Genomic DNA, 26,949 nt, shown 5'->3' on the forward strand with positions numbered 1-26,949 from the left:
TTGTAAACCAAGCTGAGTCAAATTTTCAAACTAAGCTAATTTTCTACCTGGCCGACCTGGGTTCGATTCTTCCACCCCTCTCGGAGAGCCCAGCAAGCTACTGAGAGTATCTCGCCCGCACGGCAAAGCCTGGCAAGCTACCTGTGATGTGTTCGATATGCCAAACACAGTAACAAGTCTCACAATGGAGACATTACTGGGCCCGCTCGAGCAAATTGATGAACAACAGGAGGACAGTGCAGTGCTACAGTTAAGAAAAGGGTTTCAAGGGGCAAAGAGAAAGTGATAGAATATTAGTCCTTCTATTTATTTGGGTGAGAGGTGTTCAAGGCTTATTCCTGGCTCTGCACTCAGGGATCACTATGGGGTGTTGGAATCTAACCCAGATCTGCTGCATGCAAGTGCCCACCTGCTCTCCAGCCCCTGCCCATCAATTTTTGTTGTTAGTAATCCAATAAAATTTGAATAGAAGAAATCAGTTTAACAATAACTCACATCCTTCGAACCAACTGAAGAAATATAATTGTTTGGAGGTGTCCACTTCTAGACTCCTAGCTGTGCTCAGGGCTTACTCCGGGCTCTTTGCTCAGGGATCACTCTAGGCAAGACTTGGGGGACCATATGTGGTGCTGGGAATTGAACCCTGGTTAGATGTTGTGCAAAGGAAGAGCCATATGTGCTGTACTAATTCTCGGGCCCAACAGAACGAATTTTAAACATCAATGAGATGTTTATTCCTTTATTAGGATTTGGGCCACATTATACCAAATAGCTGTTCATTTGGCAATCTCTGTAACTTGTATGTATAATTTAAATTTGTTTAAAGATCTCATTTTTTTTCTTATAGCATTGAAGATAAAATTTCCTAATCAACTTGATCAGAAAGACATAGAAAAACAATTGCCAGGTAAGAACGAATCTAGTTTCCCCCTGTGGGCCTGTGTGAGTCAGGTAGAAGTAAAATAGTTCATTCATATCTGCAAGTGTGGACTTTGTGAGCTTCTGAGTTGTCTAGTGTCTTCTCCCAGATAAAGTCCAGGCCTACCATAATTTTATTAGCTTATCTGGAAAATAGTTTTGTTAGGATTGGAAACCCCTGCTTATGATGTACATTGGGGGCGGGGTGGGGGGTCATACCCAGTGTGCTCAGAGCTTACTCCTGCGTCTGCGGTTAGGGATCACTCCTGGGGGGTTCAGGGGGGTGCTGTTGACTGAACCCGGGTCAGTCTCTTGCAAGGCAGCTGCTGTAAAAGCTGTCCTATCTCTGGCACTGATTTACATCTTTTACCAAAGGTATTAGAGCTTGAATGGCTTAGCTTTTCAGAGAACTTTCCTGAGCCACAACTTAAAAAAAAAAAAACAAATTTAAAAAAAAATTATTATTGAACACCAGAAGATATAAAGTTACAAAGTTTTTCATGATTGAGTTTCAGTCACACAGTATTTCAACATCCATCCCTTCACCAGTGCACATTTCCCACCACCAATGTCCCCAGTCCCCTCCCCGCCTCCACCCCCATGCCTGCCTCTATGGCATTTTTCCTCTCTGTCTCTGTCTCTCCCTCCTTCCCTTTCTTTTCAGGCAATATTATTCCTGTAAGGGTATCATGCATATATCATTACCTCTTTTCAGCACTCAGAGTGGATCACTCCGGAGTGATCATTTCCAACGATCATTGCCATAGTGGTCCTTTCTCTGTCCTAACTGCACTCCCTCTCCTCCACTGTGGCAAGTTCCAAACCATGGACCAGTCCTTCTGCCCTTGTCTCTACTGTCATAGGTTATTATTCACATACCGTTTTTTTTTTTTTAAATCCCTCAGTGGTGTGATCATTCTGTTTGTTCCTCTCTGTCAGACTAATTTCACTCTGCATGATACTCTCTGTGTCCATCAATGTATAAACAAATTTCATGCCTTAATTTTTCCTGACAGCTGCATAGTATTCCATTGTGTAGATGTACTATTTTCTCTATACGCTCATCTTTATTCACTGGTCTGTTCTCGGGCACTTGGGTTGTTTCCAGATATTGGTTATTGTGAATAGTACTGCAATGAACAAAGGAGTGCAAGTAGCTTTTCTGCATTGTTTTTTGGCAACTAGGGTATATTCGCAGGAGCAATATCCCTGGATCTTATGGAAGCTCGATTTTTAGATTTTTGAGGAATATCCATATTGTTTTCTAGAAAGGCTGGACCATTCAGCATTCCCACCAGCAGTAAATGAGTCCCTTTCTCCTCCAATCTGTGCCAGCACTGGTTGTTCTTGCTTTTTGATGAATGCCAATCTCTGTGGTGTGAAATGATCTCATTGTTGCTTTGATTTGCATCTCCCTGATAATTAGTGATATAGAGAACTTTTTCATGTGTCCCAATTTTTTCCTGAGTTATCAAATTAGTGCTTTGAGAATGTTTTTTGTCTAGAGAAAACTGTTACCCTCGGCTTGTTCTTGAGGTCTGTGTTACCATCCTTCATACAACAGGAAACATGTTCTAGTGAACTGAATTCTGAATTTTTTGGGCATTTGTCTTTTTATTTATTTTGTAAAGTAGTTCACAGTACTTGATTACATTTAATATTCGAACACCAATCTCACCACCATTATACCTTCCCACCACATTTCAGGTGTTTCCATCCCAAACCCCAATCCCTGCCCCAAAGCAGAACCGAAATAATATAATATTTCCCTCTAAGGTTGGTTACCTCCTACTTTGAATCCCATCAAAATATGCTGCAGTACTCTTGGAATGTGTAGGGTGTGTCCTACTGTGGCTGCGTGGTCTACTTGGACATTTGTGACTTTTTGTACATCTTATTTCTTATCAATCAGGTCTCTGCAGAGAATTCGTAACTGCTTTTTGTTGGACACTTTTTTGGGGATAAGGGTGCAATGTGGGTAGGTGCCCAGATCAAATCTAGAGCTCTCTGAACCCTTTCCTGAGCCTCTAACTACTTTTGAACTTTATCTAGACATCTGTGATATTAGAATGTAATTTATTGACTTTCATTTTGAGAAAAAACATTTGTATTAAATCAAATCAAATACAATTTCCTTTAAACTTTTGCTGTGGGATGATCAAGTATATTGTTAATCTCAAGCTTTAACTTGATTAAATACTAAAATATAGGTAGGTTAAATTTAGACTAGTAAGCACTTGAAGAAATATCCTAAGTAATTATCAGAAAAATACATTTTTAAAAATGTCTATGCTATGCTGAAAGTAGACTATAGACTAAACATGATTGTCACCCATTGCCTCTTTTGCAAACCATAACACCCAATAAGAGAGAGAGAGAACAAAAGGGAATGCTCTGCCAGAGGCAGGGTGGAATGGGGGGGTGGGGATAGGGGGGTGGGAGGGATACTGGGATCCGTGGTGGTGGGAAATGGGCACTGGTGGAGGGATGGGTATTTGATCATTGTATAATTGAAACCCAAGCACAAAAATGTGTAAGTCTGCAACTGTACCTCATGATGTCTTACTATTAAAAATTAAAAAAAAAAAGTCTATGCTATGCTTACTTATAAGCATAGTAAATTCACAATGGTTTGCTTTTGGGCCACATCTGGCAGTGTTCAGCTCTTACTCCTGGCAGTGCTCAGGCTACCATATGGGATGCTAGAGATTTAATCCAGGTCAGCCACATGCAAGGCAAGCACTCTACCTGCTGTACCATCATTCCAGCCCCTCACATTGAGTCTTAGTTTTGATCAAATAAAACAAGTGTTTAATTAAGGAAGACTTTGGCTGTGCTTTCTGATTGATAACCTTTTAGTATCAATTTTACTCCATACTTACTGACACTCCAACTTCTATCCCTGTAATGTGTAATTTTGTTATTATTATGAGTTGTATATCATCTCTAGGTTCAAGAGATAATACAGCTGGTCAGACACTTACCTTGTAAGCACCCAAACTGGGTTCTATCCCCAGCACCATATAGGGCCTCCTGAGCACTGCTGGAGTGATCACTGAACATGGAACTGGAGTAAGCCCTCAGCCCTCAAAAAAAAAAAAAAACCCCAAATAGGTAAAATCAGTGATTTTAGACTGGGGACATTAACTCAATGGACTGGAGTGCATGCTTTGCATGAAGGAGTCCTAGATTTGATCCTTAACACTGTGTGATTCCAAGCCAAAAAAGTTTGTTTTTGGGACACAAATGGTAGTGCTCAGGGCTTACTCTTGGCTCTGCTCAGTGATCACTCCTGAAAGGGCTCAGGGGACTGTATGGGTGACAGGGATTGAATCCGGATCTGCTGCATGAAAGGCAAGCACTCTATCTGCTGTATTCGCTCCAGTTCCACAAAAATTTTTAAATTAGTGGTTCCTCCTCCATTATTTAGTTTCCAGGTAAAGGTAAAGGTAAAGGCCCTCCTGTTGATCGTCGATTTGCTCGAGCGGGCCCAGTAACGTCTCCATTGGAGACTTTGTTGTTACTGTGTCTGGCATATCGAATACTCTCGGTAGCTTGCCGGGCTCTCCGAGAGGGGCAGAGGAATCGAACTCGGGTCGGCCATGTTGGCCGCTTGTAAGGCGAACGCCCTACCCGCTGTGCTATCGCTCCAGCCCAGATTAAATGCTATTTTTGAAGGTACTTAGGGAGATAAGTGAGCTAAGACCAGAACTTTTTTGTTCATGTTATTTTGGTAATCTTTGTTTTTTCCCTTCTACTTTCCAGACACATGAAACTAGTTTGTGGGAATATTACCACTAAGGAGTATCTGCTCAGGAATGTTGTTGTTAAGCCTTTGTTTTCCTTTGCACCAAGAGCCATGAATTGAGGAATGTGTGCGTAGGTCGCACACAGTTTTAAGCTGATGGGATAGCAAAGACCTTTTCTAACCATGACCATGTTCCAGTTCTTTTTTTTTTAATATAAATTACAAAATTATAGAGATTAGTCATCTAACAACTTCAATAATGAGTTTCAAGGAATAAATCTCCCACTGGCCATTATTTTATTTTTGCTTTTTTTTGGGGGGGTCACACCTGGCAATGCACAGGGGTCACTCCTGGCTCTGCACTCAGGAGTTACTCCTGGTGGTGCTCAGGGAACCATATGGGATGCTGGGAATTGAACCCGGGTCGGCCGCGTGCGAGGCAAATGCCCTTCCCACTGTGCTATCTCTCCAGCCCCTGGCCATTATTTTAAAGACATTTAAGAATTCAAATTTTCATTTAGTTCACCACAGCAATTTACTTCCCAACAAGTTACTTCATTGAATCACACCAAATTTTCATCAAATAGGATACCATGAGAGTAAAAATGTGAGCAAAGCCATAAAAGGTTATGTCATGAAATGGCTCCATGAAAAACAGTTAACATCTAAACATTTTTCAGTATCACCAGGCACTACTGCTAAAGAACCCCAGCCCCTTTTTGCACTATACGACCCACTTCAGTGCCTGCAGTCCACTGGCAAGGGTCAGGCAATGGTTTGGGGTCACCGCTTGCTTTCGTATGGGACACTATCATGTCCCAGTTCTGAGAGTCTATTACCTGTTGGAACATCTACATCTTCATGCTGATTTTCATTAATCTTTAGGAGGAACTAGCCAAGATGAGGATCACCCATACAAGTTATATACAATCATTACTTTTGAGCTCACTGAACATCCTCAACATTTCATCTCTAAATTCTTTATTGGAGAGATTATATTTGTGGATATTCCCTGTTGAGGCTTCTGGGCTCTTTTCTTCATCCACTCCTTGTGGTGAGGATCTGTGCTCTTTGTTCATGTTTCTGTATAAGTACGGAGGTGGATCCCTCCAGTTCACTATCAGTGTCCCCCCCTCGCTGCGAGGGAGGATTCTGGATGAGCTCGGTCGATTGTGGTCTCCTTTTCTCCCTTCAAGAATACTAACTTCCTCTTTGGTGCTCCCGTGTGACTTTTGTGGGGCCTCTAGGGCGGCATTAGTGGATGTGTTCTTTTACATTAGGCTTGTGTTCACCGTTATTTTGGTGAGTTTGGGGAGTATTTGGATTGGAATAGGCTAGTGGACTATTGGCCTAATGTGTTTGGGAGTCTGGCTGTCCTCCTCAGAATTAGGCAATGGAGGTTGAGATGTGAGTCCAAAGCACTATGAAAGGGGAAAATAACAGCTGCTGTGTGAGTGGCTGCTGCCACCCCAGAGGCCACACCCCCCATCGCGCTGTACCTGTGGGGGAGGGGCTGTCACTGGTGCTAGTCCTGGGTTAGAGTTCTAATTCTGGCACACTTCTAAAATCGCAGGAGTCCCCTCTGGCCTAGGTGCTCATGTGGGCACCTTAGCTGAGAAGGGGTCTTCCAATTCACTGTGGCTGCTTGCTCACCCTGGAGGCCACCTACAATCTTTACTTTTGCACGGAGGGGTTCTGGGCCACATGCAGTGTGTTCAGGAGTGACTCCAGGAAGTTCAGGTGATGACCACATGTGATGCTGGGGATTCAAAGCAAGTCTGACATATCTAAGCAAGTGCTTTACCTTCAGTACTAACTCTCTAACTCCCAACTGTAACCTAGAAGGATTAAAATGATTATTATTCTTCTTTCGTAAACCTGGTGGTTCTCAGGACTACTCTCAGCTTAGGAGTTGCTCCTGGAGGTGCGCAGGGGACCCTATGTGACAAGAAACACAGCCAAGCCAATTGTGTGCTCAGCCTGCTGAGCCCCTACCGTTCATTTATATGCCACATGCTGCAAATGTCTAACCACTTAAAGTAAAGGATTAGAGCACATGCCTTGCATGCAGCTAACCGTGGTTTAATCCGAGTACATGATTTCCCAGCACTGTGGGGTGTAACCTTGGTGGCCCTGGCGCATCACCAGGGAATCCCTGTTACTGCCGGACCCAGCAGCACCACATCTTCGAGCCTTGCACTCATGCATATGTCTCAGTTGACTGAATATCACTAGATATGGTCCCTGGAACGACTAAACACCACATGGGAGGACCCACCCTCCAAAAATTAAAAGGCAGAGAAATGTAAAATACTCTACAGTTTTTAAACCAGTCAGCAAAAGTTAAAGACAGTAATATGTGAAGCTGACATGTAAAATCAGAATATTTTTATATTACAAAAAGCCACATGATTAGCATAAAATAATTAAAAGGACATATATGCTGTAACTTACAACATTTGTAATGGCAAGCACAAAACAATCTAAATATCTGCCAGTGGGGAAATGGTAAATTCTGAAAAGACCGTGGATCCCAATCATTAGAATTAAGGAGATCATCTACTTATTATACAATAATAATTATTGTATAACTTATTATACAATAAGCAATACACAGTATTGCTGCTGTGTTGCTGTCTAATGCAGTTGCCATTCGTTGCACATGTGGAATTTGAAATTTGTTTTTTGCAGCATAGGGGTGGACCTCACACATTCAAGGCAAGTGCTCTACAACTGAGCCACATACCTGGCTTGAAGTAAATTCTTTTACAAGTTGCCACTCCAATTGGTGTTCTGGCTATTGAAACAAGGGGCTCTTACACATGCTAGCCATGCAGTAGTCTATTACTTGAGCTATCCTTCTGGTCCTGGAATTAAAATTTAAGAAATTTAAATTAAAATTTAAGAAACTTAGTTCCAGGAGCACAGCGGGTAGGGCGTTTTCCTTGCACGTGGCTGAAACCAGGTTCGATTCCCAGCATCCCATATGGTCCCCTGAGCACCACCAGTGGTAATTCCTGAGTGCATGAGCTAGGAGTAACCCCTGTGCTTCACTGGGTGTGACCCCCCCCAAAAAAAAGAAATTCAGTTCCAGTTGGGTGTGGGTCCAGAAACACCAGTGCACAAAAAAAAAATACACTATTTGAAATACAGTATATAGCACAATATATATTATGAAACTTACTCATCCTTTCATAAACTGGGGGAAAAAAGAATTAGTCAATCTCTATGCTTTATGAATGTTACAACTTATTACTTTTGTATTTAAAATGGTAGTTACTACGATAATATATAAATTGCCACTTCCTCCTTACAGACACAATGCAGATTTCTTAAAATAATGATGGCCAGACTTCTGCATCTAGCATAGGTTAGGAATATGTTGTTCTACCTTAGGGCATAGGAGTTAACCCAAAATACTGAAAGCCAACCCAACTAAATCTTTTGAAAGAACAGAATTGGCACATCTGTTAAAGCTGTTAAAAAAAAAAGAATATAAATTATGCTCATTAAAATCAAAATGTCTGTGGTTTGATTCAGTTCATAAAAATAAGACAGTATTTTATTCTAAAATAAAGATAACATTTATTATCACAAGTTGCATAAAAACATTGACAGCTTTTACAAAAATTATTTTTGATAGAAAAATATTCAAATAGATGTGATATTTGTAGGAACACCATACTATTGCTGTACTTACAGCTAAAGCTTCAAAGAAACCTATTTCTCATATTTAAAATATCCAATATTTATTACAACCCATCTTTGGAAAGAAGTTCATAATATTTTCTGAACAAACCAAAGTATACTCATTAAGCAAATGCCTGTGGTCACTTGTATGTGTATCAAATACAATTACATATTATAACTGCTGATAACAGGCCTCATTTAGAATGTCTTCACTTTATAGAGGAATGTAAGGCCAAGTGATAACGAGCTATCATGGCACCCTAGCCTTACTCCAGTGTTCTTTAATAATTTATAAGTAATCATAAATATTTTAAAAGATAATGATGTTATTTACTTGTTCCTCTGTACTAAGTATGGTTTCTGGTTTATTCAGATTAAGGAAGAATTATTAAATAACATTGAAATGGTATGAAAACTCATTGTCAAGGGCACTTAGGTCAAACATTAACTCTTTTCCGCATAATTACCTGAATCTTCCCAAAAGACTCAACCAAGGAATATGTCCACATGGTAGGTGAACCTTTCCCTCAAAGCATTTCCTTGGGTCAAATGATACTATAAGAGACAGTTACATCTGCCATTACAGTTGTAGTTTGTGATTTGAGAGAACTGATGGTTTTCTTTTCTTTGATAGAATCCATGACAGTTCAGAAGGTGAAAGGATTGCTGTCACGTCTTCTCAAAGTTCCTGTGTCAAAACTTCTGTTGTCCTATGAGACTCCCAAAGTAAGTTGCCCAGCAAAACATGAAGTCATGCTTAGTTCTCCACAGTACGACGTCACGAATTTCTCTATATGACACTAATTCTAAAAGGAGACCATACATTTCTTTTGTGTGTGATAATAGATGAGTTCCCCTGCTACCTGACTTGGCATGACTTGGTTCTTTTTTGGGGGTCTGGGAATGCTCAAGGTTTTTTCCATATAAATTTATGGTAAAAATGCTCCCGGATCCCCCAAATAACCTACCAAGTCATACTAAATAGGAATGTCCTAAATAGGAACATCCCACTTTTTGATAGTGGTGGAAACATCTAACTCTTTTATTTTAATCACCTACTCCCCCTTTGTTTTGATTTTAGATGCCGGGCAAAGAGATTGAACTAGAAAATAACCAAAACTCATTAAATTATTACTCTGTGGAAAATGGAGATTGCCTTTTAGTGCGATGGTAACAACTAACTAAGACAATTCAGATACTAGATTTATCATGACTGGGATTCAATGAAATACATGATTGATTAGAATAATTATCTGGTCAAAATACTGAGGATTTACATCTTGCCTTATGTAAAGAAAAGGCCGTATTTTTTGTTGGGAATAAACCATTTCTAGGTATGTATATAAATAGCAATAATAAAGGATTTCAAACTACTGATGACTTCCTGATTTTATTTTCTATTAACTGTATAATTCATGACTGCATTTCATTGTGTGCAGATTTAAATATTAACTATAACCTATCTAGTCTATTAAATCTGAAAGCAGTGAAGGTCTGGCACAGGACCAGTTTTAATGGAATCTTCTATTGATAATACTAGTTTAAAGGTTACTAACTGTGATTTGGTTGGTCATTTGGGGGAAATGTCCCTTAAACCCAAAGAGGCACATCCTCTAGTGTATATAAGATAAGTTATGATCTCTCCGCTCAGTTACTATTTTTGAGTACTTATAAAAATTATACGATCTGAAGAGAAACCAGAGCGATAGCACAGCAGGTAGGGCGTTCGCCTTACAAGCGGCCAACATGGCCGACCCGAGTTCGATTCCTCCGCCCCTCTCGGAGAGCCCGGCAAGCTACCGAGAGTATTCGATATGCCAGACACAGTAACAACAAAGTCTCCAATGGAGATGTTACTGGGCCTGCTCGAGCAAATCGACGATCAACGGGAGGGCCTTTACCTTTACCTTTATAAAAATTAATTACATGCTTTTCCCTATAGTTATACCTAAACCGAGCATATAGTCTTCTATAGACAATTACCAGCTCTGATTGAAATTTCAGTGTCAACTACATAGAATATCTTTCCCTATGGCACTAAAACCCTGAGTGTATGTGAATTTACTTATATTCAGCACTTCAAAATATTCTGTTTATGTAGTATCAAGACTGAATGAACCCAGGGCCTCCCATATACTGAGCCACAACCCCTCAGCCTTTTAAAAAAGAGGTCACCAAATTGTGACCAACAGGATTTCTGTTAAATAGCAAAGGAAAGTTTAGGTATTGGTAGATTTGAAACTTTAAAACCAACATCCACAACTGAGATCTATAAAATCTGATGTTATCTTCAGAAATCCCTTACTTTGGTATAAATGATCACATAGCATTTCTATGAGTCCATTTTGGCCCTTAATAATGCTATACAAATGGTTCTGTAATTCTGGTTGTTTCAAATCTAAAGATTTCCAACTACAACAAATTTTAATAAAAATAATAAGTAACGATTTACCTAGGAACAATGCATCATTTTTGAGAAATAATTTCTTTTATAATGATTTGGTATTTTAAAAATATTCTCCAATATGTAAATAAATTTTCTTATGCTACTGTATCATTCAGGTGAAAGAGCCAGTCTACCGCCACGTATGTCCTGCTATCAATCCCTGGGTTGTCCTCAGATTTATATTCAGACGATTATTTGCCTACCCTGATCTTTAAACACTACAAATTAAAATCATTATCTTGCTTCACACTGACAAGGATCACCACAGGATTCCTTCAGTTTCCACAGTTCTGTTAGCTCCTGTGGAGAATACTGAGGCGAAGACAACATTCCTGTTTCACAAGTCTTCTCACACAGCCAGAGGCTGTCCTGGTAAAACAAAACAAAACAAAACAAAAGCTGATTTGGGAGCTGAGGAACAGTGCAGAGAGGGAGAAAGCAAGCAGACAGACGGCTTCTATTTTCTAAATGGAGCTGCAACGACCCAATGACAACCCTATACGTGACTTACTGGTGATTCTAGGGGAGTAGGGAAAGCACCCAGCCCACTGACCTTATGGCCACTGATTTCAGAAACAGCAAAGTGTAGGTACTGAAGAGTAGCTTAAAAGGAGTTCTAAAAGAGTTAAACCTGATTTTCAGGGAAAAATGTTGGATGATTTTACTTTCCATTGATCACTTTGTACATAAGGAGACGTCGCGCGGCCGCATAAGCCCAATAGGAGAGAGAGAACAAAAGGGAATGCCCTGCCACAGAGGCAGGGTGGGATGGGGGGGATGGCGGGTGGGAGGGATACTGGGATCCGTGGTGGTGGGAAATGGGCACTGGTGAGGGATGGGTATTCAAAATAAATAAGTAAAATAAATAAAAATATTTTAAAAAAGGAGTTCTAAAACGAGGAAGCTTAGAAACCACAAATGGAGGTTGCTATTTGCTATAAGGAGAAGGGCAGAAGCAGTTGAAATATTCTGGATACCGTACCAAATATTTTATAAACAAATACTCTCACAGAAACTCTTTGGGATAGGGATTATTTTTCCTTCAACAAATGAAAAATTGAAACTCAGGACAGTCACAGGCTCTGGGTGACAGTGCTGGGAATCCTATCAGTGCTGTTTAACCCTTGAGTAGGAAGGATTAAAATGACTCCAGCCAAGTTCTTAAAATGACACTGGCTAACATTGCAGGCACACAAACTAGCTACTAATTTCCAGTCAAAAGAACAGAATACAGATACAGACACGGCCGACCCAAATTCGATTCCTCTGCCCCTCTTGGAGAGCCCAGCAAGCTATGAAGAGTATCTTGCCCGCAAGCAAAGCCTGGCAAGCTACCCGTGACGTATTCGATATGCCAAACACAGTACTAAGTCTCACAATGTTACTGGGCCTGCTCAAGCAAATCAATGAACAGCGGGAGGACAGTGACAGATACAGAAAAAAAAAATTCAACAGCTGGTGAGTAGAAGGCACTGGACTGAAATACGTCCCTTGAAGGTTCTGCTGGGTTCTGTTTTATTTTTGGGGCCACACCCAGCAGTACTCAGGCATCACTCCTGGCAGGTTCAGGGGAACTTATTAGTTGCTGAGGATCAATTCTGGGTCGGCCTTGAGCAAGGCAAAGCTCCACATGCTGTATTATCACTCAGCCCCTCTGCTGAGTTTTGAAAGGCTATGTCCAGACTGGCCTGAGACTCCGAGAGAAGGCCGGGATCCCTAAGGGTTGAGAGTCGGAGAGGAGGGGGCTAGCAGGGGAGGTATTCAGGAAATAAAGCTGTGCAGAGCAGGCTGGTCTCAGTTTTGATCCTGGGTGGTATGGAAAAGGTTCTCTCCTGAGCACCTGAACCTAGGACCCACACATAAGTGATATACAACTGGGGTCATACTTTGCAGAGACCCAATTCCCAAACTGGAAATTTTAAGTATTCATGATTAATGCTCTTAGGTGTATGGCAGAAAAAATGCAAACACTCTGTAGGAGTGCATTTCCAAAGTTTCCATAGTCTTCAGAAACAATAAATTAAGGTCTGCAAAGATGAGCTATTAGCATTACTAGATGAACAAAATTAATCATATTCAACGTTAAATAATCAAAGATGAGAGGACCAAGCTGATGTAGGTTATTTCTGTTCTTTTCTGGAATAAGTGTTTTGGTTTGGTGGTTTTTTTTTTTCTTTTGGATTTTGGGCAACACCCAGTGGTGCTCAGGGGACTTATGGGATGCTGGGGATCAAACGTGGGTCAACCATATACAACGCAAGACCCCTCTCCACTGTACTATCCCTCTTGCCCTTCTGAAATGAAGGTGGATCTGGGCCCACTTTGCAAGGTTCCTACTCAGCAGGCACTGCACGCTCCGCTGTTCCTTATACCTTGTAAGGCCAAAGTGGAAGCTACAAGAACCAAGAATTTCAGAGAAAGCTTTGAAAAGACCAGATTTGTGCTTGTTTTCCTCACTACAATCCTACTTTGCATTTCTAGTCTTCCTTCATTGTTTTTCCTGACTCAGCAACACACTTTAAAAAAACAGGGTGTTTTTAAAGACATCTTACAATATCACAATTCAGGTTTTTATTTGTGTCATCAAGACATGCAGGGCCCTTGGACTACCACACTGCTTGGAACCTTAAGTTTTAAAGCATAAGGAATTTCTGATCAAATGTATTAAAAGCTAATTCTTTCTTGTGCATAGGAGAACTTCCATCCAAAACATTTCTGTTATGTATAAAGCCAGTAAAGTATTACATGGGAGAGAACCTAGGTGATTACTAAGAATTAAACTCTGATATGTGTGGATCAGACAAATGAAAACATCTATAATGCTAGATCTAAAGATGCACTGTTTCCCCCTAAGGTTTGGTAGATAGCTTGAGAAAACACTCTTTCAACTCTTCAGAAACCTGTGGCCAGCCCTTCTCAGACTTGCTTACCTGGTACCGTTTAGGTCCTATGGCTGCCATCCAAATGCCCATACTAACATCTTCACCCTATATAGGCCACATAAAATTAAAATGCAAACATTTAAATGAATGCAACTTCACTTGTAAAGATAATTCCAAACCCTCCCATTGATAATTTTTCTACTTGATTTTGCAAATATTCTACTATGAAGTACCAAACATGTATCAACACTAATACAAAAGTATCAGCTAATGGCACGCACACACCACAACAAGAAGACTGTATTGCAGAAAGGCGCCAGCCCAATCTTGTGGACCATAAGCCTCCAGCACTAATGGTATGAAAGATTTGGTGGTTCTAATACCTATGCAGAGTTGTTTACTGATACTCATCAGAGTCAGTGTAAAGAGAGCATTTATGGCCCTTGGGTATGGGCCAGTGCTAAAGCACTTGGCCTATATGTGTGAGGCCCTGGGCTCTATCCTCAGTACTCCCCTCCCATTCACACACAAAAAGAAAGCACCTTCTTTAGTCTTCCTTCTGATGCACAGTAATCTTTGTATTTCTCAAGGCACTAACAGGCTGAAAACATAGTCAGCCCCAAGTATATAGAGAGAGTATTTAGAGCCAAGATTTGGGTCAGAGAGTCTGGCCCTATTCTTTACAGAGTAGCGTTTCCTGTACAGAAAGAGTAATAATACTTGCCTCCAAGAAAATGCTGGCTCTGCTCTCAGTGATACAATACTTTGTTGAACACTGGGTTTGATTAGTGTTCTTCTAGATAAAAAATCTGTAATTACCTGATAGGTCTTTAATCTCCCTGAGTTTCTGGCCAGCCAGTAGACGATGTCCCTGGAGATCACATAACCTGACCCGCACGCAAAGGCTGGGTAAGCAGGACTAGGGTACTCCAGCTCCTGCCACTTTCCAGTTCGGTCAACAGCCCAATTCAATCTGAAACTGAGATGCAAGAGAATGGGCATCTTTGTATTGGTCTTATATATATTTCCTATCACTATTAGGCATGACTCCTTTTTTATAACCACAAAGAAAAAATTTGTAGAAGCAAGGGTAAAATGAAAAAATTCTTTTTTAGACCAAAGAAAGAACTGTTTTATATATGACCAGTTTATTATATTATCTTGAAATGCATTTGCCAAGTTTCTGAATAGAAAATACTAGATCATCCTGTGTGTATCTACTTAAAAGAAAAAAAAAATCAGTCTTCCATATTATACCCCTGAAGAAACACAGAAAATAGTTTCTGAAGTGTACCAAATTTATTCTGACATAAAAATGTACCAGCAGCTTCTTATCTGAGTACCACGTATTTCTGGGGCATTAGGATAAAAGCCACATAATTTCCCTTCATTTAATTAGCCTGAGGTTTTTCATTTCAAGGAGCAAGGAGTTTTTTCCCATTCTAATTACAGATTAATAAAATCCAGTAACTCAGGAGCCAAGCAGGGAAACTTCCTATCTCAACCATGTTTTTTTGGTGGTTGTTGTTGTTTTGGGGGCCACACCTGGGACTGCTTGCGGTTCGCTCCTGGCAGTGCTCAGGGGGACAATGTGATGCTGGGGATTGAACCTCGGCCTCCTGTATCCCTGGCTCTCACCCACATTTTCTTATAAAACTGACTTATACACTTCATTCTAAACTAATTGCCTTTGATCAGATATAAGAATGCCAATAAGCTAACAATATTTAACTTACTTTCCCCACCAAAAGTTAGGGCCATCTAGATTCCTGTGGGCAATTCTATTAAATATAGCTTCTATATCAATGTAACAGTCGTCATCGGTCTTCAGCAACAAATCAAAGCTGGCTGTTTCCACAGTCCTGTTGGGAAAAAAAAACAACATGATGAAAGTCACTGTGTCCAGACAAGAAAGCAAAGCAGTACGAGTGTGGTGACATCGCTGATCTTTTAATTGAAATGTCACTATCCTACCTACATACTCCCCCACTGTCTTATTCCTCCAATACTGAGGAATTTTACTCTACCAGAACATTACTATTACTAATTGTATTACTATTACATTTCTTATTTGATTTTCCCTAAATGGCATAACAGAGAAGTACCAAGCTGACTTTAAAGGACACATGATGAAACACATGCTTAGGTACTGCTCCAGGTAGGCTGCCAAATCTGTGTTCTCAGAAAGGAAGCCAGATGGTGCAGACAGGAGTCGTACCCGCCTCTCAGAGCACTGTTGGACAACAAAATGTCTTCTACTCTATACAGTGTTCAGGAGATGGCTGTGGTTTTCAAACAAACTGAATCAACCCTTAAAATATATTCCCCCTTTGAAATACTTTCCAACAATTAAACTATTGTATATAGCCTTTTGAAAGGCACAGGAAGTTCCTTTCAAAAGGTTTCATTAGTTTGGACTTAAAAATATATATGTAATGCTGATTGCCACCCAATGCCTCTTTTGCAAACCACAGCACCCAAAAGGAGAGAGAGAACAAAAGGGAGTGCCCTGCCACAGAGGCAGAGTGGAATGGGGGGATGGGGGTGGTGGGAGGGATACTGGGATCCGTGGTGGTGGGAAATGGGCATTGGTGGAGGGATGGGTACTTGATCATTGTATAACTGAAACCCAAGCACAAAAATCTGTAAGTCTACAACTGTACCTCATGGTGTTTCATTAATAAAAATTAAAAACAAAAACAGAAACAAATATATGTAAAGAATACTAGAGAGAAAACTGATTCCTTCATTTCCCATTGACAATTCTTGCACATCTCTGTTGAAAAACCAGTATTGCTAGGGAAAGAGTCAAATGTGGATGAAAGAAAGCGGAATGAAAGAAATATGGAGAAAGTTACAGTAGGTCCGAGAACAAGAAATTTGAACAATGGGTACACACCAAACAGTGTAAGCCTAAAGTATATTTCTAATTGAGTGCATAAAGTTTCATAGCATTTTTTTGCTGAGAACTTTTGTGATGCAGGACACTGAGTGATGAATTAACTGAGTAAAGAAGATGAATAAGGAGACAGTAGACAGGGAAGCCGGGCCGTGAGGAGCTGGGCGCTAAAGCATAGTGTTGTCAGAAGGTCAATGCAGTAATTCAGGTGGGTGTAAGGGTCCAAAAGAAACAGCAGCAGTAGAGACCGAGGGAGAGACTAACATCTCAGAGACATGGAAGGGGTAGAGGAGACAAAATAAACTGCCTAAAACTACACTGAAACTCCCACAGCTGGGAACTGGCTCCCTGTTGAAGGAAGTCCTAGAATATGGCAGCTCTGGTTTCCTATTTTCCGAACGACTGCCCCCATTTCTCGACTCCTCAGATCCTTGCTTTGATCCCAGATACAACAGGAATACCCATTAGTGGCCTTGAGCTAGAAAGTTCTTTTTATTACTACAGCTGTCTAAACTCAATCTTGAGATTCCAGGCAAACCCAAATTTCCAACTCTATTTATTTTTTAGTGTGGGGGCCATACCCAGTGGTGCTCAGGGATCACTTCTGTAGGAGTTTGGGAGATGATATGAAAATACCTGGGATCAAACCCTGGTTGGCTGTGTGCAAGGCAAACACTCTACCCACTGTCCTATCTGGCCTTCCAACTTTATTTGTAGCGAGCTACAAGAGAACTTCAAAATTACACGAACTTGTCTCCTGCTTTGAAACATTACCTGTCACTAATTAGACTATCTCTCAGGATCAGGGAATTTCAGCCATAAATCACTTCCACTGCTCAAGACACAGGAAGCAGCCAGACTTGGGGACTCAGAAACAATCTCACTGCTAAGCTTTAAAATCAGTGACTATATTTTATACGTATAGTCTAGACTATATTAACATTAACATTAACATATGCCTCAGAGACCTGGACCCTACGAAAACAGGATGAGAACGCTATTCGGGTCTCTCAAAGAGGAATCGAAAGAACTATGCTTGGAATGTCACGATTCACTCAAATGAGAGATAGAATCCGGAGTTCTGATCTTCGTCAACGCTCAAGAATCAGGGACGCTGTCTCATTTGCCAAGACATCAAAAATCAGATGGGCTGGACGCGTAATGAGGTTTACAGACAACCGCTGGACTAGAGCCATTACTGATTGGATTCCACGAGACATCAAAAGATCACGTGGACGCCCACCTATTAGATGGTCAGACTTCTTCGTCAAGACCCTAAATGATCGGTTTGAGGCTCTACATGTTCCTAAAACGAACAGATACCATTGGGCTACGCTAGCACGCAACCGGGATGAATGGAGACGTTACTGGCACCCGCTCGAAAATCGATGAATAACGGGGATTAAGTGATTAAGTGATTAAGTGATAGTCTAGACAGAGATACAGTTAAAGGTTTTTGATTCCACAGAATAGACATTATCAGGGTATCATAAGAGTTATTGCAACAACAGAGTATTTCAGTAACTAAACAAAGGACCCCGGACTTCTCTGGCCAATGCAGCCCCACTTTCAAGAAAATGACTTAGAGCCTGCCTGGAAATCTACCACTTTCATGTGAACATGGAATTGCCCCAACTGAACCCAAGGCTGCTAATGACCCATCCCCCAATCATTCTAGTACCCCTTGGGGCAGTGTCACCCAATTTGGGAAATAATAAAATAAATTATTAATAACTACACATATATGTATTTATATAGTAGCTATCATCGCTATAACCATTTAAACGGGAGGAATTACAATTAAGACCTAAGAAATACTAAAGGATCAGAATAGACTCTAAAAGTATTTCAATTTAACATTATATTAAGGTTTTAGAATTGGGGTAAGCAGTTTTTAAATGGGTGAAGAGACTGGAAATAGAATGCAGATGTTCAGTTGAACAGAATTCAGTTTAGTAATCTGGGTACAAGATACAAACAGGCAATTAAGCTAGGAGGGCATGAATACAGCAAGGTGGGCATGAAAACAGATCATTTCAAAACATGCTTATTTTCATGTAACACTGACTTTAGATACCATGGCACATAGGAATGACTCTAATTTTTTATCTTTTTTTGGATCGGTTAACCTAATTCAAATTATGAATTTGTTAATCTAAATAAGAAATACCATCATTTTAGAAAGGAAGTTCCACAAAGAACAAGAATTCAGTAAGATTCAGATATTTATGGGGCTAAGGTTGGTTTGATTTTGAAAAACTATTTCAATGTCAAACAATATAACAAGTCTTAGTTAATGACTTTTTTTACAGCCTACCATCTATAGAAGTTCAGTAATTTTGCAGGGACATTCCGGTAAGTGTCAATAACATCCACAAAAACAATGTCATCATAGACGCTGCTTTCCTCCTTCAGTAAGGTATCTTCCTCGTGAAGATTTCTTATGTGATCACTAAGTCTTTGAGGACGAGAATGAAGATTTTGTAAGAGAGCATCACCTTCTGAAATGGAAAAGTTGAGAGTTGGAGAAAAATACGATTGTGAACTTAAAACCCAGAACTGTAATTTTACATACATTAGAAACTCTCTCTCCTGGGCAACCTAATGAAGATACAACTATTAGGAACTTAGAAATGGGAAGGGAAATGGAAGCTTCCATACCCCACTATAGGGATAATGAATGGCTAAGTGGTTGCACTCCCTCTGGAATATTTTCTAGTCAGGCCCAAGGTATTCATATTATATAACTCATGAACTCCACTCAGACATAATATCCCTAAAGATATTATTTTAAGTGTTCATAAGGATAGTTACTGCAGTATTATTTGCAATAGGAAAAAGTGGGACCAACCTAAATTGATCCTGTTAGGAGACAGTGGTTAAATTGTGAATTTTCACATGGAAGGCAGCAGCTAAAAAATATTTACCTGAAGCAATCTGTCTTTGAGATTTCCTCAGTCTGAACTGGGTCCTCCCCCTCCCCGCTTTCCCTCCTCCCCTGCCCTCTCCTTCTGCCAGCCAGTGCTTAGGGATCACTCCTGGCAGGCTCAGGGAACCAACAGTACCTGCTATTGAACCCAGGCCGACTGCTTGGCCGTGCTAGCACCTAACCTGCAGTACTCTCTCTCCCTTCCATTTTTTCTCCATCACCCGCTCTCCATCCTATTTTTTCTAAATAAAAGTATATTAAATAAATAATATACTTTTATAATATAAATAATTTTATAAATAAAATATAAATTTATAAAACGAATAGATTATAAATAAAAGTATATTAAATAAAAGTATATATTTTTTAAAAAATAAAAGTATATTAAAAAATTCATTTATTTGGGGCTAGAGCTTATCCTACAGTGGGTAGGATGCTTGCCTTGCAGGCGGGTGACCTGAGTTTCCTTCCTGGCATTGTACCTGGTACCTGAAGCCTTCCAGGAGTAAATCCTGAGCACAGAGCCAGGAGCAAGCCTGAGCACTGTTGGCTGTGGCCCACAAACCAACCAAACTGCTCCTCCAACAAAAAAGGGGGCTAGATCAATAGAATAGCGGGCAGGGTGCTGGCCTTTCATGCTTCAGACCCGCAATCAATCCCATCACCAGGGGTAATTTCTGAGTGCAGATCCAGGAGTAACCACTGAGCATTGCCAGATGTGCCCCCCAAAACAAAAAACAGAGATTCACCTATCTTTAATTTTTATTTTCTTGCTTTTGGGGGGCCACACCTGGTAGTGCATAGGAGTTGGGGCTAACACTGCTGGGTTGTAGGTGGGGAGGGACTGAAACTGGGCCTCCCACATGCAAAAATATGCTCATCTCGTAACCTTTACAACTTCTGTCCCTGATCTTGCATACTAAAGGAACACCAAAAAAATGATGCCGAGTAAGAAAAAGCGTATCACTTGGTGTCAGAGAATCAGCTCAGGAGGTAAGACACTTGCGTGGCATATGGCTGTTTCAGCTGACCCTGGTTGGATCGTGGTCCCACACATGGTCCCCTGAGCTGTGCTGGGCATGACCCCCAAAACCATTTACCAAATGAACAAGAAAAAAACACTGCTAGCTTATAGATGTGACATAAGCACACAGATCTCAACGGTAAAATGCGCTAATCACAACTTTGTTACATAAGTTCACAACATGGGTTGTAGAAAGTAGAAAAGAGTATGAAGGGTGGACGTGAATTTCAGAACGGTTGCTTTTTCAAAGTGAAGGACAGGAATAGAGGTAAGAAGACATAAATGGGTGTGTGTCAGGGACAGGGAACATTAACTATTCCTTTCTTTCTTTTTGGGAGGAGGGACTATTGATGTTCAGGAGTTACTCCTGGCAGTGCTTAGGAGCTATGCAGTTGTTAGAGCACCTTTGCCCTTGTACTATCTCTCTGGCCCCTGTAACACTTTATTTCGTAAAAAAAAAAAAAAAAAACAAAACACTGGGTCCCGTGGTGGTGGAAAATGGGCACTGGTAGAGGAATGGGTATTTGATCACTGTATAATTGAAATCCAAGCACAAAAATTTGTAAGTCTACAACTGTACCTCATGGTGTTTCACTAATAAAAAACAAATTGATAACAAACCCAGCAATTATGACAAAAAGTAGTATTTGTTAGTTCCGAACAATATGCTGTACATGGGTACTTCTTATAGCATTCTCTATTTTTCGTGTATTTATCATATAATGAAATGGTTGCTAATGTGCTTTATTTTGCAATCTCGTGGGCTAATGAATCATTTGTTACATTTGTGCAGGATCTGTTTACAGATCCTACTAATTAGGCAGAAATAATTTCACTGGGGCAGAATTTCTCAAGTCTCAAATTAAAGAAACTTTCTATAAATAATAAGTGGGTGACTCAGAAGCAGGGAAAGGAAGCCAAACAGTGATTCAACATTCTGTCCTTTGTAACTGCATCTGGAAAGACAAAGAGGATGGGATTCCTGACTCTGCCACTTGAAGACTTTTGGCACTAACCTGTTCTTCAGGAAGCAATACTTGAATTAACTGGCAAAGAAGAAAATCTGTGAGACAAAGTCAGATGGTGTATTACACATCTACGCCTCATCCCTAGAGTAAGCTACTTTAGGAAACTGACCTGCTCTCCTTTCCTGAGTTCTCACAAGAGCTGAATCATTACCTGCCCTCTTGTGAGTTAAAGTGGTACCTTCCTTGGCAGACAATCTCATATGAAATATCCCAGCCTAGGAGCCAGGGTTGTAGCTCAGCAGCAGAGTACCTAATTTACACAAATTCCCTGGTATCTCTTCCCTCTCCCTCCACCCCCCCCCCCCCCCACATCTGAGCTAGAATTAAGTGGTTTTTCTTTCCTTGGTGTTTGGGCCACACCTAGCAGTGCGGGGGGGGGGTGGGGGGGTGGGGGGGGGGCAGGGAACAACAACTCCTGGCCTATTGCTTTGAGGATCAGGTTATACCGGTGATTGAATCTGCGCCTCCCACCGGCATAGCATGTGCTATAGCCCTCTGTACTATCTCTAGCCCTGCATCCCCCAAATCTTAAATCTTTGTTTTGGGGGGTGGGGGGAGGCACTTCTGGCTTTGTGCTTGGGGGCCATACCAGATACAGTGCTAGGATTTAACCACTGTTGCAGTGGTTTCTTACAGGAAATAGGCAAGCTGATTCTACTCATTCTCTGACTTATTTATTTCTGGGCTTCCCATGCAGTGCTCCTCAACTCGGCTGTGGAAGACAGTTCAGGCTCAGCAGAGTGGGGAACCCCTCCCCACCCCCAGACTGCAGCCAGTGGTGCTCCAAGGTGATGAGATGCCAGGACTGAACTCGGGGCCTCTGTAGACAAGCTGATTCTTTTTCACTCTCTTTTAGGACCACACCCGTTGGTGCTCAGGAGTGACCCCTGGTGATAGTCAGGGGAACCACATGTGCCTTATCTCTGGTACTATCTGTGACCCCCCACAAGCTGATTTCTTAAATAAAAGTGCAAAGGCTCTAGAATAGCCCAACGGTATTTTGCAAATGACAAAAACTGGAGTATTCAGAATTCCTGAATTACGATTTTACTACAAATTGACACAAAGCCATAGAGGAAAATTTCCAGGATTAAGGCAGATGCCTTACATGTGGCAGACCCCAGTTTGATCTTGAAGCACTAATGGGTGTGGTCAGAGAGACTCCCCAGCACTGCCAGGAGGCCCGGCTAATCCCTGGCACCACAGAGTCTGACCGGCACTGCATTCTCAGGTCCTGACTGTGGACTACTGGCCTGGTTGGTCCAGAATCACTGGGAGTGGCCTCAGGGCCCCCTGAGTACCCCTTGAGAGGTTTCCCCCCAACACCAAAAAAAAATTATATATAATCATTACAGTATAGTCTTGGCATAAAAAACAGACACATGGATTAATGTAATAGTATCAAGACTCCAGAAAAGGTAGAAGGTAAATAGGCGAGTGACCAGCTGGGCGGAGAATACACGGTCACCGTCCTCCAGTTATTCATCAATTTGCTAGAGGGGGCCCAGTAACGTCTCCATCGTGAGACTTGTTACTGTGTTTGGCATATTGAATACGTCACGGGGAGCTTGCCAGGCTCTGCCGTGTGGGCGAGACACTCCCGGTAGCTTGCCGGGCTCTCCGAGAGGGGCGGAGGAATCGAACTTGGGTCGGCCATATTGGCCGCTTGCAAGGCAAACGCCTTACCCGCTGTGCTATCGCTCCAGCCCGGGCGGAAAATACGGACAGTAATTTACTGTTACTGGGTATAGGGTTTCCCTTTGGAGCAACAAAAGAGGTCTGGATTTGGTGGGAATGGTTGCAGAACTTTGAATATGTGGAAAAACAACTTACTTAAAGACTTTAATCCTTTTATTCTATGTGGGCTTCCCTACTGGTGCTAGGGAACCCAGAGCCTCTTCTGGTGACATCCAGCCCAGAGGTGTCAGGTCTGATGGTTAAGTATGAGCCAGGTACTTGTGCCAGCAGGGTTGTTAGTATACCTGGTGTTCAGGGATACCCCTGAAGCCTTCCCCTCTATGAACTATTTCCCTGATCCTAGTGATATACTATTTATGACCCCCCTCAAAAAATTAACTGGTAAAATCATTTTTTTATTATACCAAAATACAGATTAAGATGGCAAGCTCCCTGAGGCGTATTTGATATGCCAATAACAGTAACAACAAGTCTCACAATGGAGACGTTACTGGTGCCCGCTCAAGCAAATCGATGAACAACGGGAGGACAGCGCTACAGTGCAGTGTTACAGATTTTGATTAGGTATGTGAGGGGCTGGAGTGATAGCACAGCAGGTAGTGCGTTTGCCTTGCATCTGGTCAACCCGGGTTTAATTCCCAGCATGCCATACGGTCCTCTGAGCACCACCAGGAATGATTCCTGAGTGCAGAGCCAGGAGTGACCCCTGAGCATCGCCAGGTGTGATACCCCCCCAAAAAAAAGATTAGGTACGTGAAATTTAGTATGCTTTTCAGCTTTCACCACATTGACTTACCCTGAATAGTATAAATAAAACCACCTGCAACTCCCTCCACGCCTTCCATGAACTCATGAGGCAACGCACCCTCTCCAGCCTGGGATGAAATACAGGCACTCAGTTTCATTGCTAAAAATACACTTCTTATAGTTCAAAATTTATTTTGTGAAAAAAGTACAATATGACTCCACAGCAGATAAATTCATCTAAGACGCTAGTATACTACACTATCAGAATGATATCAATATTCTACTTTAGTTCTTTGGTTCTATTTTGTTAGATAAATTCATCTGAGATGCTGGTGCACTACACTGTCAGAACAGTATCAGTATTTTACTTTTGTTTTCTAATTATAATCTTAAAGGTCAGGTAAACACAGTAGTAGTTCAGGACTCAGACTTACAAAGAATCGCATATTCTTTCCTTTGCTGGCGCTAGGGGAAGGGGCTGTTACTGACTTTGTGCTTGGAGATCATTTGGGCTTTCACTAACCGGTATCCATTGCATGCAAGGCAAGTGCCTTAACCACAGAAGATTCATTGTTCTATACTGCCTGGGTTAGTGGAGAAGTACATTTAAAAACAAACATATATTAAAATACGCTAAGGTTTGCTAAATAGCTTTCCAGAAAAGATGGCTTACAGTAATGACTCTCAGGACTCCCCCTCCATCATTGACTGTCACTTTGTGGAGATTTCTTGCTGGTAGGCCTTGGAGATCTTGGCTCTCCCACACAATGGTACCTTCAAAGCTCTTTGTGGAAAGATAAATAGTGTGTCAATTGCTTTATTATTGCCAACCGGGTTGTAAGTTTCTAAAGAAAATTTTTGCTGCTAAGATACATCAGTTAAAAATTTTAATTCACTACTCAAACACACCACCGCTAGTATTCTGGTGTCTGTTTTTGAATTCTCTTTTTCCAGGTAGGTCTGAAAAAACAATTACAATGTCTCTAAATATTAATTTTATATGCTGTGGTGCTATCTGTCATTTCTCAGTGTGGGAAAAAAATTTCCTTATGCAACCGCAACCACTATTTACAGAGAAAAAAACAACAACAAAGACGGTTTCTACTACATAGGATGGATAGAAACTTCAGTAGCATCTGAAGTTAATACATTTATATCACTGCAGTTAACTTTAGCAAACCTGGTTCCCCTCATTTCTGCAACATAATGCAGTTAGTGATCAAGTCTGCATAAAAACCATTATTTTTTAAATGTATGTATAATATACCATCGAGTGGATGTATTGTAATTCACTCAAATATTTTTCTACTGCCAGATATTTGGTTGTTATCAATCAATGAGTTATGTTTCAGTATAAGTATTTTCTGCTACTGTTTTGTTTTTAAAAAATTATTTATTGGTTTTGGGGCCACATTTGGTGGTGCTCAGGACTTATTCCTGGCTCTATACTCAGGGATCATGCATGGCGTGATATGATTCCTAATTTGTCATCCAACCAAGAGTAGTTTTGTCATCCAAACAAGAATAGCTTTTTTATGAAAGTTGGTTTCAGGTTTTACTGTACTACTGAAGAAAATATGAAAATAGGAAAGTAAAAATTTGGAAAGAAACACACAGTACACCCCATTTAAATTTGTGACCCCACTGAGACTTGTTTCACACAAAGATTCACGCAATGAAAATATTATATACCAGAGATTTGTATATGACAAGTTAAACATTGACATGTTACTCTAGTAGACTGTGAAGTCTAGAGGAAATAAGATGATCAAAAAACTACCTACTTCTCTCTCAAATGGAATAAGCAATCTTTTTTCTTCTTTCATTTGCTGATATTACATAGACAAACTATTCATCACTATCTTGTTTTTTTTTTTTTTTTGGCTAATATGTCCACTTATGCTCTTAAGTAGTGGTCAGGAGGCCTGAGGATTCCCAGCTAATCCGGACATCAATTCAATGCCCATGGATGCTGTGCTGCTTGGGCCCTGCAGTGCCAGGGATTAGCCGGGTCTCCCAGAGATGTTTGGGGGCATCTAGGACCACAACTGGCAGTGTCAAATGGGGCAGGAGAGGGGGGCTCTGAGGTACTTTTGGTATTGCCCAGGGAAGACTGTTGTTCCTGGAACCAAAGGGGGTCAGCCAAATGCAAGGCATGTGCTTTCACCACTGTTCTACCTCTCTGGCCTCTTCAAATCTTTTTAACGACACCTAGTAAATGGATTTTTTTTTCTGTCAGGGTGTTTCAGTTTTTATTTAAAATGTCATTAAGGGTGGGAGCAATAGTGCAGTGGGTAGGGAACTTCTGTGCATGTGGGCCAACCAGGGTTTGATTCAGCATCCCATGTGGTCCCCTGAGCACCACCAGAAGTAATTCCTGAGCGCAGGGCCAGGAGTTAACTCCTGTGTACCGCCAGGTGTGGCCCCCAAACAAAACACAAACAAAAAGTAAACAGACATGTAAATAAAATAAAGGAGATCTCTGATATTTCTATGTTCGATATGCCAAAAACAGTAAGAAGCCTCACAATGGAGACGTTACTGGTGCCCACTCAAGCAAATCGATGAACAATGGGACAGTGACAGTGATCAACATATGTAGTATCAATTAATTGTTAAATCCAAATCCTATGGTATATACTTATAGATGTATGACTGTGTTACTGCATAAATAGGAATGCTGTTAAGGAAACATTTCTGAATCAGGCTTAACGCTTATACAAACCACAACACCCAATAGGAGAGAGAGAACAAAAGGGAATGCCCTGCCACAGAGACAGGGTAGGATGGGGGTGGGGTGGGGGGGAGGGATACTGGGATCCGTGGTGGTGGGAAATGGTCACTGGTGGAGGGATGGGTATTCAAAATAAATAAATTAATTAAAAAAAAAAGAAAGAAAACATTTCTGGGTTAGTCAGTAGGACTGCTCACTTGTTTCCA

General features: G+C 41.0%; 2 protein-coding genes and 1 non-coding gene across 5 annotated transcripts in view; 1 reads left to right on the forward strand and 2 right to left on the reverse strand.

Moving 5' to 3' along the window:
* Positions 1-9,731, forward strand: part of TBCE (tubulin folding cofactor E) — a 76,355-nt gene extending 66,624 nt beyond the window's left edge. For both annotated transcript variants that reach the window (XM_056113640.1, XM_056113641.1), the window contains 3 exons: positions 848-907; positions 8,991-9,082; positions 9,438-9,731. In XM_056113640.1, the coding sequence (XP_055969615.1) occupies positions 848-907; positions 8,991-9,082; positions 9,438-9,530 (245 nt within the window). In that variant the 3' untranslated portion in view covers positions 9,531-9,731. The remainder of the gene's footprint in view (positions 1-847; positions 908-8,990; positions 9,083-9,437) is intronic.
* Positions 9,732-10,271: 540 nt separating this feature from the next.
* B3GALNT2 (beta-1,3-N-acetylgalactosaminyltransferase 2) overlaps positions 10,272-26,949 on the reverse strand; it is a 43,378-nt gene continuing 26,700 nt past the window's right edge. Inside the window, exons 6-12 of one of the 2 annotated variants that reach the window (XM_056113613.1) lie at positions 24,683-24,793; positions 24,059-24,137; positions 18,901-19,084; positions 15,421-15,546; positions 14,504-14,663; positions 13,733-13,789; positions 10,272-11,171 (exon numbers count right to left, since the gene is read on the reverse strand). In XM_056113613.1, coding sequence (XP_055969588.1) covers positions 11,037-11,171; positions 13,733-13,789; positions 14,504-14,663; positions 15,421-15,546; positions 18,901-19,084; positions 24,059-24,137; positions 24,683-24,793 — 852 coding nt within the window. In that variant the 3' untranslated portion in view covers positions 10,272-11,036. Of the gene's footprint in view, positions 11,172-13,732; positions 13,790-14,503; positions 14,664-15,420; positions 15,547-18,900; positions 19,085-24,058; positions 24,138-24,682; positions 24,794-26,949 lie in introns of those variants that run through there. The other variant, XM_056113614.1, reaches the window with a different exon arrangement.
* Positions 25,112-25,240, reverse strand: LOC130023047 (small nucleolar RNA SNORA66). The gene has a single exon (XR_008792366.1). It is a non-coding gene; the product is annotated as a small nucleolar RNA SNORA66 (small nucleolar RNA).

This window comes from Sorex fumeus, unplaced genomic scaffold (assembly GCF_029834395.1).
Source record: "Sorex fumeus unplaced genomic scaffold, SorFum_2.1 ptg000021l, whole genome shotgun sequence".
Classification (NCBI taxonomy): Eukaryota; Metazoa; Chordata; class Mammalia; order Eulipotyphla; family Soricidae; genus Sorex; species Sorex fumeus.